Consider the following 17,168-nt stretch of genomic DNA (forward strand, 5'->3'; position numbering starts at 1 on the left):
ATGATTCATACAGAATTGTGTGTAAAAATAAAATATGCACAAAATATCTGTAAGAATAAATTTTATGAATAGGTTATTTTAAAAATAATACAAGATGCAAATTTAATCTATTTATTTGATTTCCTATAGTTTTTATTATACCAAGTTAATTTCCATTTAAATTCAATTTGTTAAGTAAGTTTCTATTTTCTCATTATTTAAAAGAGACATATAATTATATCTATATTTTAGCAGCAGTTAGAAACACTTTGCAGCGCAATGGCACAATGAGCAGACACTTGGATACTGTTCTTGTTGACAGTGGTACTGGAACAAAAAGAAGTTATATTTATCAAGTTATAATATGCGCACCAGCTACAACACTGATAATAACTAAAAATGGCAGGTAAAAATATAAAAAATATGATTTTTGACTTGTGATAATTTTCAAACGAACTTAAGTGCTACAAGTTAGATTTTGTTATTGTAGCACTAACAAATTTCATACTAGTGAATAATGTGTGGCCCATTGCACATACGGTCTATCTACTCCCTGATATTACCTTGTTTTGAAGGTAGTAACGCAACTTACCCAGTTTCCAACTTGCAATCAACTCCCGAAGCCGCAACGCGCAGCTGCGGCGGCAGCAATTTGAGGGATGACAGATCCACTGTCTCATCCTTGTCAGACAGGTTCACAATGCCAACTACACCTGGAGTTCCTGGGGCCAGCCTAAAAAATATGACATTAAATTTCGTAATCATGCCTTATATAGTCACATTTACAAGAACTTGTACGTTTTGCGAATTAAGTCTTGGTGCTGCTACAACTAATCATCTATAACATAATATAAAGCATGAGAAGTTAAAGACGAAGGCCTGTCTGAAAAACCTGCACCATACTGGGTAGAGCAGTGGGGATACGAGGACAAACATTTCTTGATACTGAACTTTCTTGATATGCCATTATTGTCATAGCTGTGAAAGTTCTGACGCAGCATATGCCAGTTTCCTGAGGCTGCTAACAGATTGCATGTTTGAGTTATGCGTAAAGTCGTAATCAACTTCTTGCAGCCGAGACGACGACTGCATGAAGTTGATAACGACTTCACGCATTAACTGCGTGTAGTCGATCTCGACTGCATGAAGTCGGTTTCGACTGCATGCAGTTAATGCGTGAAGTCATTATCTGAGACCTCGACTGCATGAAGTCGTTATCAACTTCATGCAGTTGTGGTCTCGGCAGCTTGAAGTTGATTACGACTTCACACATTAACTGCAAACATGCAGTCAATCTGTTCGTAGCCTGAGGCGCTGGTTTTCCGTCAGGACCAACGAGATGGATTAAGTTGTTTGTAAGCAAAAATATTTATATTTTCGATAACGACTATGCGTAAACTTATGTAAATAATGCTTTGAAAATAACCTATTAGATATGCAAGTGTATGAGCGAGTGTAAATATAAGTAAAGCTGTAGGAGTAAATTGTTATTGTATATAGATTTTAGTGTTGTATAATGTATTTAGTATATAATGTGAATAGATCAAAGTAAAAATAAAATTCCACTCTTGATAGATCATGGAAAATATTACAAACACAATACACAGATTTTTGAAGTGAAAGTAGGATTTTTTTTTATAATATCAAGTGACGGGACGAACAAGTCGTGCGCCTGCCTAATGGTAGGCTACACGCCTGTCCATAACAGTTGCAGTACCTTTCAGAACTTTAAATCGCAAAGATCTGTGGGGCACTGACATTGCGCCCGTCACCCAGAGACATAAGTTGATAAGTCCCATGCGCCTGTAATTTCACCAGCACCCTTACCTTTCAAAACTGGAACACAGTAATACTGACATTACTGCTTGGCGGCAGACTCGAGGCAGAGACGAACTCTTTCACAAGTAGCTCTACTGCTACTAAACTACAACAACGCTGAGGTATTGCCGGTACAGTTCTTTGAATTTGTGTTTGGATGTTTAAGCTTTAGTTATAAACAAAAGCGACACCCAAATTGTACATCGAACACGAACTAGGACAGACCCTCTTTATAGTTTTTGGATGTGTAATTAGTCTATGTTTAGCTCTTTGTTCTCTATGTCCTTTTCTTGTCTCTTTGCTTTCTTCTGCTGTTTTTTACTGTCTGTTTTTCCTCTGTAATAATACACCTTTTCATACCTAAACTGCCGTTTCCTTCGCTGTCCTCGATATTCTGGTCCTTTCGAGCCATTAATCCTGGTCCTGTTGGAGCCACTAATCTCAATTTCTATTTTTCAAAGTAAAAAAAATTAAATCTATATAATTAATATAGATCTCTTCCGGCATCCAATTCGTCGTCGGAGCGAGCGACTTTAGTGGCGCGGCAGAAGGCCGCCGAAGCCAAGTTAAAGCGCAAGGTCGCCGAGCTCGCACAGCAAGTTGCGAAGGCTGAAGAGGAAGTTCTTCTGCTGTTTTTTACTATCTGTTTTTCCTTTGTAATAATACACCTTTTCCTACCTAAACCGCTGTTTCCGTCGCTGTCCTCGATAAGGACAAATAAATATTATTAAAAATTTTAAAATGTATACCTGGTAAGGACAAGAATGGATTGAGAGAAAGTCCTCGTGTCAAGATCTCCTTCGCGGACGGCCTTTGTTTTCTTTAGAGCAGCCACATCTTTATAGAACTGTAAACAAAACATGCAAATTGATAAGTAATCAGTACAGAGCACTAAAAAAAGCGACCTCAAAACTACGTGGAATTACATATAATTACCAAGTTTTATTGAAATCGATTACCGGAAAGTGCGCAAACCCGGATTCATCCCCTAGTTCGCCACTATACGGGACTTGACACAGGAGATAATAAAAATCGGTTCCCAGTACTCAACGTATATTGAGAGAAAAACGCCTTGAATTAAAGAATAGCAAAATCAACCATTAAAATAATTGCTTATTATACTAAAATGTAGGTGCTATTTATAAAAATGAATCTTCATGCGTCAACAGCCACCCTTAGAGGTGGATGATTTTCTTCAAAATTAAATGGGACCACTATGGAGGTACCGTCTTTCCAACAAAAAAAAGACTCATGAAAATTGGTTCACAAATACTGGTTATCGCGTAATATACATACAAAAAAACACAGTCGAATTGAGAATCTCCTTTTTTTAAGTCGGTTAAAAAGATAGGCCTCTCAAAGAAGGAGGTTCCCAGAAATAGTTTAATAAGACAGTATTGTGGTGTGTAAGATTGTGTAATGATTGAGATAGTAATGGGAATGATGAAAATGGGTAATAGAATAACTATATAAATTTATAAAATTAATATGGAGGGAAGGCAGATTTTGGCATGTATATCTGAACCAGATAGACGATACCTTCAAAGACTGCAGGTAAAGAGTATAAAAATAGCCAGTTGAGTCCGATCGAGTATTTCCTAATTAGGCACCCTTAGACGTGGAATGTTTTCTTCAATTTAAATGGGACCTATACTGATGTACCCTCTTTCCAACAAAAATGAATCATCGAAATCCGTTCACAAATCGAGGCCTTACTTTCTCAAACTCGTATCTTATAAAGAGAGATTATTCAGGATATGGCAAAACTTTCTATTTATTTTATATTTCTTACTAAGAATAGGTAAAAGCTAGTATGTGAATACGAAGGAAATTTGATGTGAAATCAGCCTGCAAAATTTGTATATACAATCCATTTTTTGCATTTCAGTAACTTTGTGTATTAAGTTCATACTTTCTCAAACTCGTGTTTGAGTGAATAAAATTGGTACACACAGCGACTTCCGCAGCGATGCAAACGCACGTTCGTGAAACACGCGATTGCATAGCTATTTCTAGGCTATTGCATTGATGCAAACGCACGACTGTATCGATACAAACGCGCAATTGCATCGATGCAATCGCCTACAAATCCCAAGTGTAGCGATGCAGTCGCGCGCTTGCATCGCTGCTTCAAATCGTGTGCGCGCGTGTAGACGATTAGCGGCTGCATCGCGTTTGCATCACTGCTAGAAGTCGCCATGTGTAACCGCTCAAAGGCGACGAAATGTCGGAGTACACATAAATAAATACAGACGACTTGAGAGCAACCTTTTTTAAAGTCGGTTACAAATTTGTCCTTACTTTTAGCTTTATTAGGTACACGTCACTCTACCGTCTGCTAACTAAAACGTGGCCTAAGTGACAATATAGTTTTTCGAGATATAAAAAACAGTTTCGTTTCCTATAAAATAATTTCAGTACAGAGTACTAAAAAAACCGACCTCAAAAGTACGTGGAATTACGTCTATTTGCTAAGTTTCATTGAAATATCCCCTAGTTCGCCACTATACAGGACTTGATACTGGAGAAAATAAAAATAGGTTCTCACTACGACACTACTCAAAGTATATCGAGGGAAAAACGCCTTGATATCCAATTTAATTATCCTTAATAGCAAAATCAACTAAATAATTGCTAAAAGTAATTGCTCCTAAATTAAAGTTAGGCGCTATTTATAAAAATGAATCTTCATGCGTGAACAGCCACCCTTAAAGGTGGATGATTTCCTTCAAAATGAAATGGGACCACTATGGAAGTACCCTTTCCAACAAAAAAAGAATCATGAAAATCGGTTCACAAATACCGGAGTTATCGCGTAACATACATACAAAAAAAAAAGAACATACAGTCGATTTGAGAACCTCCTCCTTTTTTGATGTCGGTTAAAAACCATAACCCAGTTTTAGAATATTGAAATTGTTTAATGATATTTCAGCTATGCATCGTTGGGGTAAGTTCCAATAAGTTGAACACGGTTTTTGTTAGTGGACGGCAGCACTAATGTTACCTGATAATGAGACTTCTTAGAGTTCATCTGCGCAGCCACGTTCAAAGTCTTATAGTTGTCAGCGACAGGCAGCCACGTGGAATTTCCAGTTGAGAATCCAGCGTTCTTCGAATCGTCCCAGTGGAAGGGAGTTCGGTTCGGGTCACGAGATTTTTTCCAGTAATTGATTGGGTCGTTGGTGTTGCAAGCTTGAGGGTCTTTTGTGTCCTGCCAGCTCACATACCCGTCTGTCATGGCAATTTCTTCACCCTGGAGAAAGACGGTAAGTCAAAGAACAGACAGAAACATTATTGCAAGGAGTCCCTTGATGATGAAGAATGTTTCTAAACCAGTAAAAAGGTCAGTCACCCCCAGTTCATACTGCGTTTTTTTTCTATCTTATTTAATTTCAGTTTTATTGTTAAGACGTCGAGAGAATATTTTAGGAGGTGAGGTGTAGGGGACCGCGTCCCGCAACACGCGCAATGACAATTAATATGAATAAAATAAGAACAGGAGGAGAAAGTTGGACACAAATCCGTCGTCGACAGACGACTGAAGGGGTAGCGGGAGGCACGGCGTATCGTTAAACCGCTGTGCAATTTTAAAATTTTTATATAAATGTGAATTTAACAACTATAGGGCTTCAGTTGAAAACCAAAATTTAGCAGGTTCTCTGTAGAACTTAAAGAGAAATGTCTCCATATAAAACTTATGTGCAAAGAAGGTGCAAAAACAGATAGTTTGTTCGTTTTAGACGTTTATTTTAGCCTGTTCTCAGGATTTTATACATACGTTCGAGTAAAGTATAACACATCAAGCTACACATTGACGTAACTTGTTCCGTTGCACTGGAGGCGATTTTCGAACAAAAATGTGTAGTCTGATGTGTCCCGTTGTCCGTACAACATATCTTGTAACAAATTAGCACAATCTTCAGACAAATTCTTAGGTGTATTGTATATTTTTTGTGAGACCGTTATTTAGTAGTAAACACCTAAACCTTGTGATGTCCATGTAGGATTAACTATATACAGTATACATTCTTTATGGCACCAAATAAATATAACAGAAATATTAGTGTAACAGAAGGTGAGCGAGAGTGGATCTCTAAAAGATACAGTACAGTAAGATTCAGTCAGACTCTGAGAATAAGTGAAGAGGGAGGACGCGAAATGTACACAAACCTGATAGGTGCAGGTGACTCCTGGCAACAGCAGAGCGAGCATGTTCATGATATCGACCCGATCGGTGCCGAGGCGAGACGCGAGGCGGCTTTGGTCGTGGTTGCCGTTCTGCAAAAGTATCTTGGTTAACTAAAAATAACATTTGGAGTTTTTCATCCCATTAAACCATAGGTTCCCAAACTTTTTGGTTCAACGCCCACTTAGGCAGGATAAAAAAATTCAACGCAAGGACGGGGACCACAAACAATAATTGAAAACACGTAGTTTTGTATCTCAAAAATTCATTTCGCATGAGTCGAGCTGTAGGGGTCACTGGCTTTATTTCAGAATTTATTTTCTTACAAGCGAAATTAAAGCCAATTGAACAATATATATCGTATAGTATGCGTGTTATACTTAATTCAGTTGATAAAAAAAAATTGTATATGTAAAGTATTTATTGAACACAACTGTTTTCTTGTAAAATTTCGAGGTAAGTTTGTGTTTTTTTTTTCTATTGTGAAAATGTTTAGGAATCGTGTTTTCACACCGTATAGTAATCAGTGTATATCCTCAATTTGACTATATATTTTTTCCAGAGTGATTGATTCAACATTTTCACTGTTACGCGGGATCAACCAAAGCCATTTGAGGTAGTATAGACTCTTATAGCACATTTACCATATACTTAGTGGAGCGGAGGAGAATTGGATTTCAGTAACCAGTGGAAAGATCAAAATAACGCAAATTATTGGTTGATGAAACAGTTCGTCGCTCCTCATTGGTAGATGAACTTATCGAAATACTAACCACCCAGTTAGCTACTTTTCCGCTGGGCATAAACGTCATCCACTTGTCAATGACCAACTTAATCTCCCTCGCATTGGATTGGTTCTTGATGTCCCCGAGGAATACAAAGTTGAAGGGAATGGAGCCGTTTCTTTGGCCGTTGCCGTAGTACTTCATCATAAGGTCCAGGTCAGTGTAGGCTTCGGTTACCATGAATTTATATTCGCCCTGTAAAATAAAATACAATAAATATACATATACCGAACGTTTTTTTTTAAATGGGACAGTATGGGGAAATCCGAAACCATAGAAGATACAAGGAAACTGTCTTAGGAACAATTAAGTCTTTTATTATTTATTTTAATTTATTAAGGCTTTGGCAAAGCCATCAGCCTAAACATGAAGTTTAATTATGTTTCTGTAAATATGGCCGCCACAAAGAGGGTAGGCAATTTGAGGCGGCGTGCTTGGATTGACTCGGGATTCCTTAAAACGGGCCGATACGGGTATTTTAGTTCGAGATTCGTATAATTTCGCGTTTTAATCTTCGATTAAGTCACAATAGCACTATCCTATTCCACTTTAAACTAGATTTCACAAAATAATTGAAAGTCAAACTAAAAACGACACTTTTCCCTCCAAAAGGTCCTGAGCGAATCATTAAGTCTTTTTTATGAAAACAGTCAAGCGTGAGTTGTCCATAAAAGTGAATAAAATTGATTAAATTTTTTTTAGTGCTGATCGACTCAGTTTTATGTAAGGATCATTTCATTGTATGGTACGAAAAAATCGGGACAGCAGAAGTTGGTCAAATTTTATAAAATGTTGTTCATGAATACAAAATGAGTAAAATTGACTGTTTTTTTAATGCTGATACCATCTTCGTTTAACGATGATTTCATTGTATGGGACGAAAAAAATCGGAACAGCAGAAGTTGGTCAAACAACGACAAAATCATACTTAAAAGAATTTGTGCGAATTCTTCTTCGTACTTCGTACGAATGCGTCTTCAAATGTCTTAATTACAAGTTTCAATAAAATAAATTCATTAGGTTTTTCAAATTATAATAGTGGTCTATCGAAGTCTGGAAATAAAATCATATAAAAGAAACGATAATAACTAAAATAATGTGACCGGACTGATATTTTATAACTATCCAGTTTCTTAACGTTGAGTGACATCTAGCCGCCAAAAAAGGAATTTCAGTAGTTACTTATGGTCCACATTTAGTTCACGTAATATCAAATGTACTGATTCGTCCGATTTGTAATAAGCTCATAAAATATTAACTACTTCATTACAAAAAATTAAGTTGATAATTTTTTGTCCAAAATGTCACGCGAGAAAATGGTAAAACTGACCAAAAAGTTCCCAAAAATCAGAGATAGATGGCACGTTTCACAAAAAAATTATTTGTGTCCGAATTACCAGTGCAATAGTCTGTGGTATTATATGCATTGATTTTTTGTAAGTCAATGGTGGTATCTTAGAATAATAACGCATAGAATAACAGTTTCATATCAAACGAACTGTCACAAGTGCGGTAAAAATCAAATTCATATAGGCTAGTTTTAGTAGTAGGTTAATTTTCGGTTTTAGTGAATATTTATATAAAAATACAAGTTGAAACGCGTTACTTCCTTGTGGAATGTGATGTTAGTATCTATTTTATGTTTGTCTGACGTATTTTTACACTCATTTACCGCACATTTCGTCATTTTTAGCTAAAATTCTTGAGCTGTTCGCGGTGCAAGTTGACCTTGAGCATTGAAGGCCCGCCCGCTCGTGTAGGCCCTTTTGGCGCGTTTCAATTTGCCTCACTTAGCGTGTGCGGACTAGATTTCTATGCGTTATTATTCTAAGGGTGATATGTTATTAATTAACTCAGGTGCTTTTGTTACGGCTTATTCCATTCCAGTATACAAAATAATTCCCTCTGAACTTTCGTCACGTAATAAACCCGCGGTACCATTCAGCTTCTATTAACTCTGTTTAAGGCTTCTGTAATTTATTTTGACATAATAATACACCGAATATATTTTATTCAATTACGTAACACATAACCTCCAAAACTTCAAACTGGAATATCTTTAAATCCTGACTTCTCAGAATAGTAAATCCAAAACAAAATTTGTTCCGGAATTCCTACTCTATATTTTCATATATTTTTCATAAAGAGACGCATACAAATTATGTCAACAAAAATTTATATGGAAGTTTGCCTTTGTCCTTTAATTTAATTTGACATTCGTTTAATAAAAGCACTTTAACGATGATCTCATGTGGCGTTATAGGGGTTTTTATAATTGTAACAATCGGAATGGTTACCACGCTCCATGGTCACGAGTGAATTGCCAACTTGCAAAGTTGAAACCTGTTAACCAGTGATAATCATTTTACAGGTACCTGTTTCTCAATGTACTCATCGAGAATGTCTCTCCAGTCGTACACGACGTTGTAGGTCTCGTCCAGATCCTTGGTGTAGGGGTGTTTCAGATATTCGTAGTCTTGTGGGTCGGTGCCACCTATGTACGCAAACCGCATCATTTTCATTTTAATATCTTTTCTAAATACATAACGCACATACTCACAACGCCGTAATAGGGAAACCCTGTGTCGCGAGTGCCATGGACATACGTAGCAGTTGTAGCAGCAGTAGAGATCCTTATGAAAGAGTTCGTCCAGGGAAGTACCTACTGCCACCTTACCAACTTCTGCCGCCGAGCAGTAATGTGAGCATTACTGCGTTCCGGTTTGGAAGGGTAAGGGTGCTGGTGAAATTACAGGCACATGGGACTTGACAACTTATGCCTCAGGATGACGGGCGCAGTTGCAGTGCCCCTCAGATCTCTGCGATTTAAAGCTCTGAGTGGCACTGCAACTGTTATGGATAGGCATGTTGCTTACCACCAGGTGCACGACTTGGTATTATAAAAAAAAACATTGACAATCACAAATTACACTCAGACTCACGAGAGAAATAAATGTACTATATACAAACATTTCTCTCGGCCCGGGACGTCTGCGTGGCAGGCCTGTATGGTAACCGTTCGGTCACAGAGGTAGTTTAAATAATTATACAATATGGGAAGGAAAAGAGCCTGAAATGTATGATATGTAATTAAGCTTATCGAATGTCAAGATGTTTGACCACCAGGATGTTTTTTGCAGTAGTGCGCTATAATGATTAATACATAGATGAACACTTAGAAAAGCTCTTTCGATCCGCTTGGATTCAAATAGATGTAATTTCATGAACTTTTGAGGTCGGATTTTTTAAATAAAAAAGTTATAAAACATTATTAGCAAATAATTGCGCATTTGACTTCCATCTCACCTGGTGGAAAGCGACGATGTAGCATGCACATTTAAATAGTGCCTACTCACTCTCGCCTTGAAAAGTTCCATTTTATAACGTTCGAGCAACAAGTCTGCAGGCAGGAAATCAACGCCACACTCAAAAAGTGTATATTTTCCGAATAGATGAAAAACTAATTACTCAGTTCCCGTGAAATATTATTAAAATTTATGTACATACATAAATTCTGGACATAAATCCTAAACAAGTTCCTACTTTTCGTTGAAAAATAATAATTTCATATTTTTAAGTAAGGACTGTTTTGTCCAGAACTAGTCACAAAAAGTTTGTCTCATTTTGAAGGGAAACGCTTCGTGAAAATCTTTGAAATATCCACAACGGAATATCTCTGTGTATCAGGATCGTAATTCGAGGAAGGCTAGCTGTGCCGACCCGGATGAGAAAAGGACGTGATGAGTATAAAATGTATGTGCATCGATAGACATTCTCCTCCTGGCTTGGAGGAGACCCATCCTCAACAGTATGAACCTATAAGGGGTAACACAGTGCAAAAGATTGAAGACAAAGAAAGAAGAAAATTTTAGTGAACAGTACCTGAAAGCGGTTCATCGGGGTATTTGCCGCCGAAGTTCTTAGGATCCACCTCGTACATTACGTTGATGGCGTCCACGCGGAACCCAGACACGCCTTTGTCTAGCCAGAAACGAACTACATCCTGGAAAAGGGCAACAATATAGTCAGGGCTATCTGATGAGATTTTAAAGCAAGTTTCCTTGTACACGAAAATCGCTAGCCATGTAACTGTGGCAGCTGATCAATAAATCTGGGTCTCAGGGTCGTATTCCAGAACTCTACTCAATACTCAAGTCAGGACTTGAGTATTGCAGTGAGCACTGAAAATCATACTCAAGTCCTTGCCATTAGGGTCGTATTTCCAGTGCTTGAAATCATACTCAAGTCTGTTCAAATCCTGACTTGAGCATTGAGTACAATTCGGGAATACAATCCTCAGTCTGCTAATTTTAAATCATCTCATCAGTTGTGTGGCGATAGTGTTAATTGTAGAATTTTTGTACGTTTGCTATCCTGCTAAACGGTAAGCGTAATAGCTACCATTCAACTGCCGTTACAAGTTTTTGATGTTCTGCACTTCAAAGTGATGAAAGAGACTCAGTCTTTTAAGACCATTTAAAAAACCTCGACTAAATTTCAACGCCTCACGACTAGTCTAGTCTTTTAACACTCAAGTCAACCGTCAACCGTGACCATGGGACCTGTAAAGGGCCCGAAACGTTGGTTTGTTTGAAAAAACAAATATACGCGATTTAAATCCCCAAAAAATAGTTTCATTTCCTATGTGTAACAATCGCGAAAACCTAAGAACTCGATACTCAAGTCTTGAGTCATAAGACTAAACCTGAAGACTAATTCGAGTCGAAGTCTTTTAACCTTAGGAAGCTTAAAAGACTTGGAGCCTCATAACCTCGGGAGTCGCGAGTCATTAGGTATTTATTTTACGATTTTTATTATAAGTAAATAAACGTGATTATTTACGACATACTTACGTCATTTTTATTTATAAACTTCGGGTTTAATAAGACATAAAATAGGTATAAGTCCTTTGCAAACAACTCGAGTTGTTTAAGTCTTTCAAGTCGTTTAAGTCTTTTGAGCCATTTAGTATAACGATTGAGTCTTATTAATAACAACTCGAAACCCCAGTCTTCATTTTAGAGTCGTATCCTGTAAAATGGAGTCGAGTCGTAACAAAACGCCATATAAGACAAAGTCGTTTAATGCCATTCGATCCGGTCTCTGGTAAGGATCAATAGTCTCTATGGTACCAACTGAGGTAAGAGTACTCGAAATGTCAGAAATCGCAAAAAACCGCCATTGTAACTAGATTTTAACAGAATAACAACTACGTTTTTATTGCATGTCAGAATGTTTCACCACCATAATATTCAATTATTTTTTGTGAAATTACTCTACTAGTTTGATAAAATAATAACAACTAACAACAATACATTATATAACATACAATAGCACGGAACGAACCAGCGGACCTCACGAATTTTTCTATGTGCTTGTTGTCGGATCTTTGTATCTGGTTTTCAACGACACTTAGTTGGCACGGCGTCTGGCACGGTTTGCTAGAAGACGTTGGTTTGAATCCAGCCGGATCAGAGTTTTTTATAATCTTTGTTTTAAAAATTAGAGTAACAACTATTAACATAATTGCAATATTATGATCTCAGTGGAGTCGCAATGCAATAACCTATGGTTCCAAGAAAATTAGCAGACTTGGGGAGTAGAAGCCGTAACTAATATTAACTTTGCTTTCATTTAGTGTTAAGGTACCTTCATTTCCTTTTGCACTTTAGGCTCGCGGTAGTTGAGGTCGGGTTGGCCAATAAGGAATTGGTGAAGGTAGTACTGTCCACGTGTGGGGCTGTATTCCCACGCGCTGTTGCGGAAGATACTAATCTGTGTGGAGATGGAGACTAGTGATATAAAATAATTAAACAATAAAAGATATACACACAAACAAAATTACTTTGGAAAAAGTTAAAGGCAAGCAAGGCATTTTTATTTCTGTTTATTTGAGGTTATGGGCCCAACGTACATGTTTATAAAATTATTTAGAGCGGAATATTTAAATAACATTTAAAATGTATCATGACAATTCAGTAGTATGCAGTTTCCGTTCCACGTGAAATTGAACTTTTAGTTGTCAAATTTGCCAAATTTTATTGAAATTTGGGAGTCTACTCTCGATCTCCGTCCGACATCCGTCCGAAACAATTACTGCCAAATAAGCAATACTATATACTAAATATAAACTATATACTATATATATAATTTTGTCGAATATTACTTATTTGACAGTAATTGTTTCGGACGGATGTCGGTCGGAGATCGAGAGTAGCTCCCCAGTTACCGGAAATTGCGCGAAACTGAATTCATTCCCTAGTTTCTCACCCTTAGCGGTGGAATAGTTTCTTCAAATTTAAATGAGACCACTGAGGTACCCTCTTTCCAACAAAAAAAAAGAATCGTCAAAAACGGTTCACAAATCCCGGAGTTATCACGGAACATACACACAAAAAATATATACAACCGAATTGAGAACCTACTCCTTTTTTAAAGTCGGTTAGAAACAGTTTCATTTCCACTATAAAGTATTATTTTAATCCAAACCCTTGTACGCAATTTACGAAACGTATCCCAAGCGCAAAGCAGGTTGATGCAGCGCTTTATTTATTATTCGCCTAAGAAGACTTAAAAAATGAAAAAAAATACCCAGTTGCTAGGAGGTCCAATTAGACCGTCAGCACCTCTGACGCCATCGGCCCACACGTAGTAGTTCTCGTACTGCGGATCGCGCTTAGTCGACTTCACGAACCACTCGCTTTCGTTGCTCGTGTGGTTTGGCACGTAGTCCTGGATAACGCGAACTCCTAAATACCGTATTCTAGAGTGTTATGTTGTAGCTTTACAACGATCGCCAACCCGCTTCACAGTCGTGGTGATTATGGTCTTTTTTGGAGTTTAGATACAACGTACCTACTATAATAGCTTATCATGGTGCGGATACCACGTGACTAGATTTTTCCCTTTATTTGCGAAGAGTAATTCAAATACATTATGTTAGAACATAATTGTGAATACAATCAGATAGTAATCATAGCCGGAAAACGTTTAATTTTACCGCTTCGTAGCCATTACCAACACCTATTGCAGGATTATTAAAATTCTGTCATTTTGTTTTTTTAAGTAGTATAATGACAATACGCACCATGGCGATTCAAAAAATTATTACATAGTCAGCCTTTTATACAGGGTGATTTGTAAAATACTAACAACCTCACAGGACTATATTAATAATATCTTAAACAACATTCGTTCCGTAGTTTTTTACAAAACATTCTAAATTTATCAAAAATAAACTTTTGTTTTTGTTGCACTATCTGACACTTTTTAGATTTGTTTGAGGATAAGTTATTCAGCAACGCCTCCCGATATGTCATTCGTAAAAACAGTGTTGGTGGTAGGTGCTTTCTTTTGGTACCGCAAAGAGTTATCACTATTTAGAGCGATCTATTTCAATATTTAAATTTTTGTACCAAAATAAAATTAGATGAATGTTAAAAGTGATGGAAACAAAGTTGTTATTTATGATGTTAATACTGCCGCCGTTAGTTGAAAGTTCCAAATGCGCAAGTCATAAAAACTCAAAACCAAAAAAATTAATGTTTAAAGAAATGAAATTTAATAATTTAATAATTTTTCTTGCGGTAACTGCATATCTTATCCACATAGGAAAAAAATAAAAATAGTGACAAATCGGCCATTTATTTTATCACGGCAGTAAACACACGCGACAAAATTTTTGAAAAAATATCACATGGGCCCTTTTAACTAACGGCAACAGAATAATGCACTCCTGTGTGGTTGTTAGTATATTACACATAAACCTGCATAACTCTCAGTGCTGGGCAAAACCTTCTCTCACAATAAGAGGGCTTGGGCTGTAGTTCCCACACGGGCCGATTGCGGATGGGGAATCACACACCATTAAAAATGTATTGCATATGTGTGTAAGTTTTCCTCCAGATGTTTTCATTCGCCGAAAAGCTCATCATTCGGCTGGGTGCTATGTCAACGACATTAGGTGAAGTATTTCGGACTTTAAATTCGTCTGAATAAGGAACGGTGCTGACTAATTGTAAATTTCTTGCATATTATCTGCAATATATCTAGTAGTAATCCTGCAAACAGACTACTTTTTTGGGGTGATCGAGATTTTGAAGCTTTGATTCCACAAGAGAGATATTTTTTCGAAATAACAACCTAGACGACCGCAGTGGGCAAACGGTTTGTACTATAGACGCTGGACGAGAAAGTCCCGGGGCTCAGAATTCCCGGTAGGTGGTCCTAGTTTTTTTGGGGATTAACTTTTCTAAACTGGTTCTGGGCTGAGTGTTCCGGGTAGTGTCCCTTCGTTGTAGAGTAAATTCCGTTGCTCCGGTACTTATAGTACGAATTTACTAATTTGAGATCAGATCACCGAATTCACGTATATTTAGGTATTCTACAAATTACCTTATATATGTCATAACCAATATGGTCGGAAAAAGGTGTTCCACATATATAGACACTTGTATCAATATAGCCACAAGGAGCGACATGGAGTTGTTAAAACCACCAAATATTAATTAATTACATTTTCGAATTCCGGATTTCCGGAAATAGGTTTACTGCATCGTAAGACAAAACTATGGACCTAGGAAGTCGAAGTTGGATTTTAAAGTTATTCTAATGGTGCCATGTAAAAAAATGCAGTAGATCACTGACTTTTTAATAAAGCAGACACTAAAAATTGTAACGAGAATGATCACTCTCCGCCCCACCCTAGCTTTAGATACCGCACTGCGTCCCGCATATTAACGGTCACATTGACGGAACGGCAACAAGGCTGTCAGTTATCTACTGCATTTTTTTTACATGGCACCATTAGAATTACTTTAAAATCCAACTTCGGTACCTTTTTCCGACTTGGTGGTGGTCATAACAAGTAACATAGAAGCAATAGCGCTCCTTGTGAAAGAGTTCGTCCAGGGAAGTACTGTCCTTGCCATTTCTGCCACCAAGCAGTAATGTTAGTATTATTGCGTTCCGGTTTTGAAGTGTAAGGGTGCTGGTGAAATTACAGGCACATGTGACTTGTCAACTTATGTTACGGTGCATACTCAGAGTGATGGGCGGAGTGGTAATGCCCCTCAGATCTTTGCGATTTAAAACTCTGAGTGGCACTGCAACTGTTATGGATGAGCGTGTAGCTTACCATCAGGCGCACGACTTGTTCGTCCCGTCATTTGATATTATAAAAAAATATGCAACATTCATATTTTCGTTATATTACACTTCAAACCAAGAAAAATCCGGTTACATTTTTAAATGAGTTTCCGAACCGTAAAAAACAAAAATAGTAAAAAGATTCATTAAAATTGCGATTCGTTATAATAATTAGCATTAGCATATCAATGGCTAAATATGAATTTCTTATTTATAAGGCTCGAAAGCTCACTTACCAATTTTCTTTGCCTCAGCCAAAAGCGCCTCAAAGTCAGCCATGGTGCCGTACTCGGGTGCAATCTGACGATAGTCCGTAATGTCGTAGCCGAAGTCGTACATAGGAGAGAGGAAGATCGGAGACATCCATATCGCGTCTACGCCTAGGTCTTTCAGGTAGGGCAACTTGGATTTTATGCCTGATGAAGTCGAGATTAGGCATCATTAAAATAATAGCTTGAATCACTTTGGGATAAGGTTTATAGATTAGCTTATTAGTCCCATAACTTTTCAGTATTTGAGGAAGTTAGTTAAACTTTTAGAAAACAAGACACCGCAACTGTGTACAAGCTGATGTGTGTCAAATATAACTTACCATTAAGATCGCCGATGCCATCGCCGTCGCTGTCCTTGAACGACCTTGGGTAGATCTGATAGATGAGCGCTGTTTTCCACCAGTCTAGGCCGTCTCCAGCCACAAGAGTCGCCGTGGCTAGCAATGCCACGAACGATACCAAACGCATTTTGTGTTGGGCCTTTGAGAATATCATACAATAAGATGTATTATTAATAAATGTGTTTAGCGGCATGGTCTACAGAGCAGAAATTTGGACCTTCACATTACAATGCATCCAAAAATCACGTTGGAGATTCTGAGCGTCAAAATAAAAAATAAAAACACAACAAATCCGAGGTCACACTAGGCTAACTAATATTATAATGTGAGGCATATCATTGCGCAACGAAATATATAATAATACAATAAAATTCTGTCTGAATCATTGTAAAAGTAATTAAACTCGAATTCTATTTTATTCCCATTCCATGGCGGCAATAAACAAATAATAATTGGGATTTTTTTAATTCCATTTGTTACCACTGGCAACTACTGGGATATTTTAAATCCCATTTGTCGCTAGTGGTAACAACAGACCTTTATATCACATTTGTCACCACCTGGTAACATAAGGGTTTTTCCCCCATTTGTCGCCAGTGGAAATCACCACTGGCAACAACCGATATTTTTTTTTCTC

General features: G+C 37.4%; 1 protein-coding gene across 1 annotated transcript; it reads right to left on the reverse strand.

Moving 5' to 3' along the window:
* Nucleotides 1-107: 107 nt before the first annotated feature.
* LOC113236399 (maltase A1-like) lies at nt 108-16,691 on the reverse strand. Its single transcript, XM_026472435.1, has 12 exons — nt 16,511-16,691; nt 16,155-16,334; nt 13,363-13,520; nt 12,421-12,546; nt 10,654-10,774; nt 9,147-9,265; nt 6,760-6,966; nt 5,971-6,078; nt 4,805-5,053; nt 2,547-2,644; nt 572-712; nt 108-306 (listed from the first exon to the last, which is right to left on the reverse strand). The coding sequence occupies exons 1-12, from the start codon at nt 16,683-16,685 to the stop codon at nt 228-230; spliced, it is 1,761 nt and encodes a 586-aa protein (XP_026328220.1). The 5' UTR covers nt 16,686-16,691; the 3' UTR covers nt 108-227.
* Nucleotides 16,692-17,168: the final 477 nt, after the last annotated feature.

The sequence above is a fragment of the Hyposmocoma kahamanoa genome, unplaced genomic scaffold, assembly GCF_003589595.1.
Source record: "Hyposmocoma kahamanoa isolate Upper Pololo Valley unplaced genomic scaffold, ASM358959v1 92, whole genome shotgun sequence".
NCBI classification, from domain to species: domain Eukaryota; kingdom Metazoa; phylum Arthropoda; class Insecta; order Lepidoptera; family Cosmopterigidae; genus Hyposmocoma; species Hyposmocoma kahamanoa.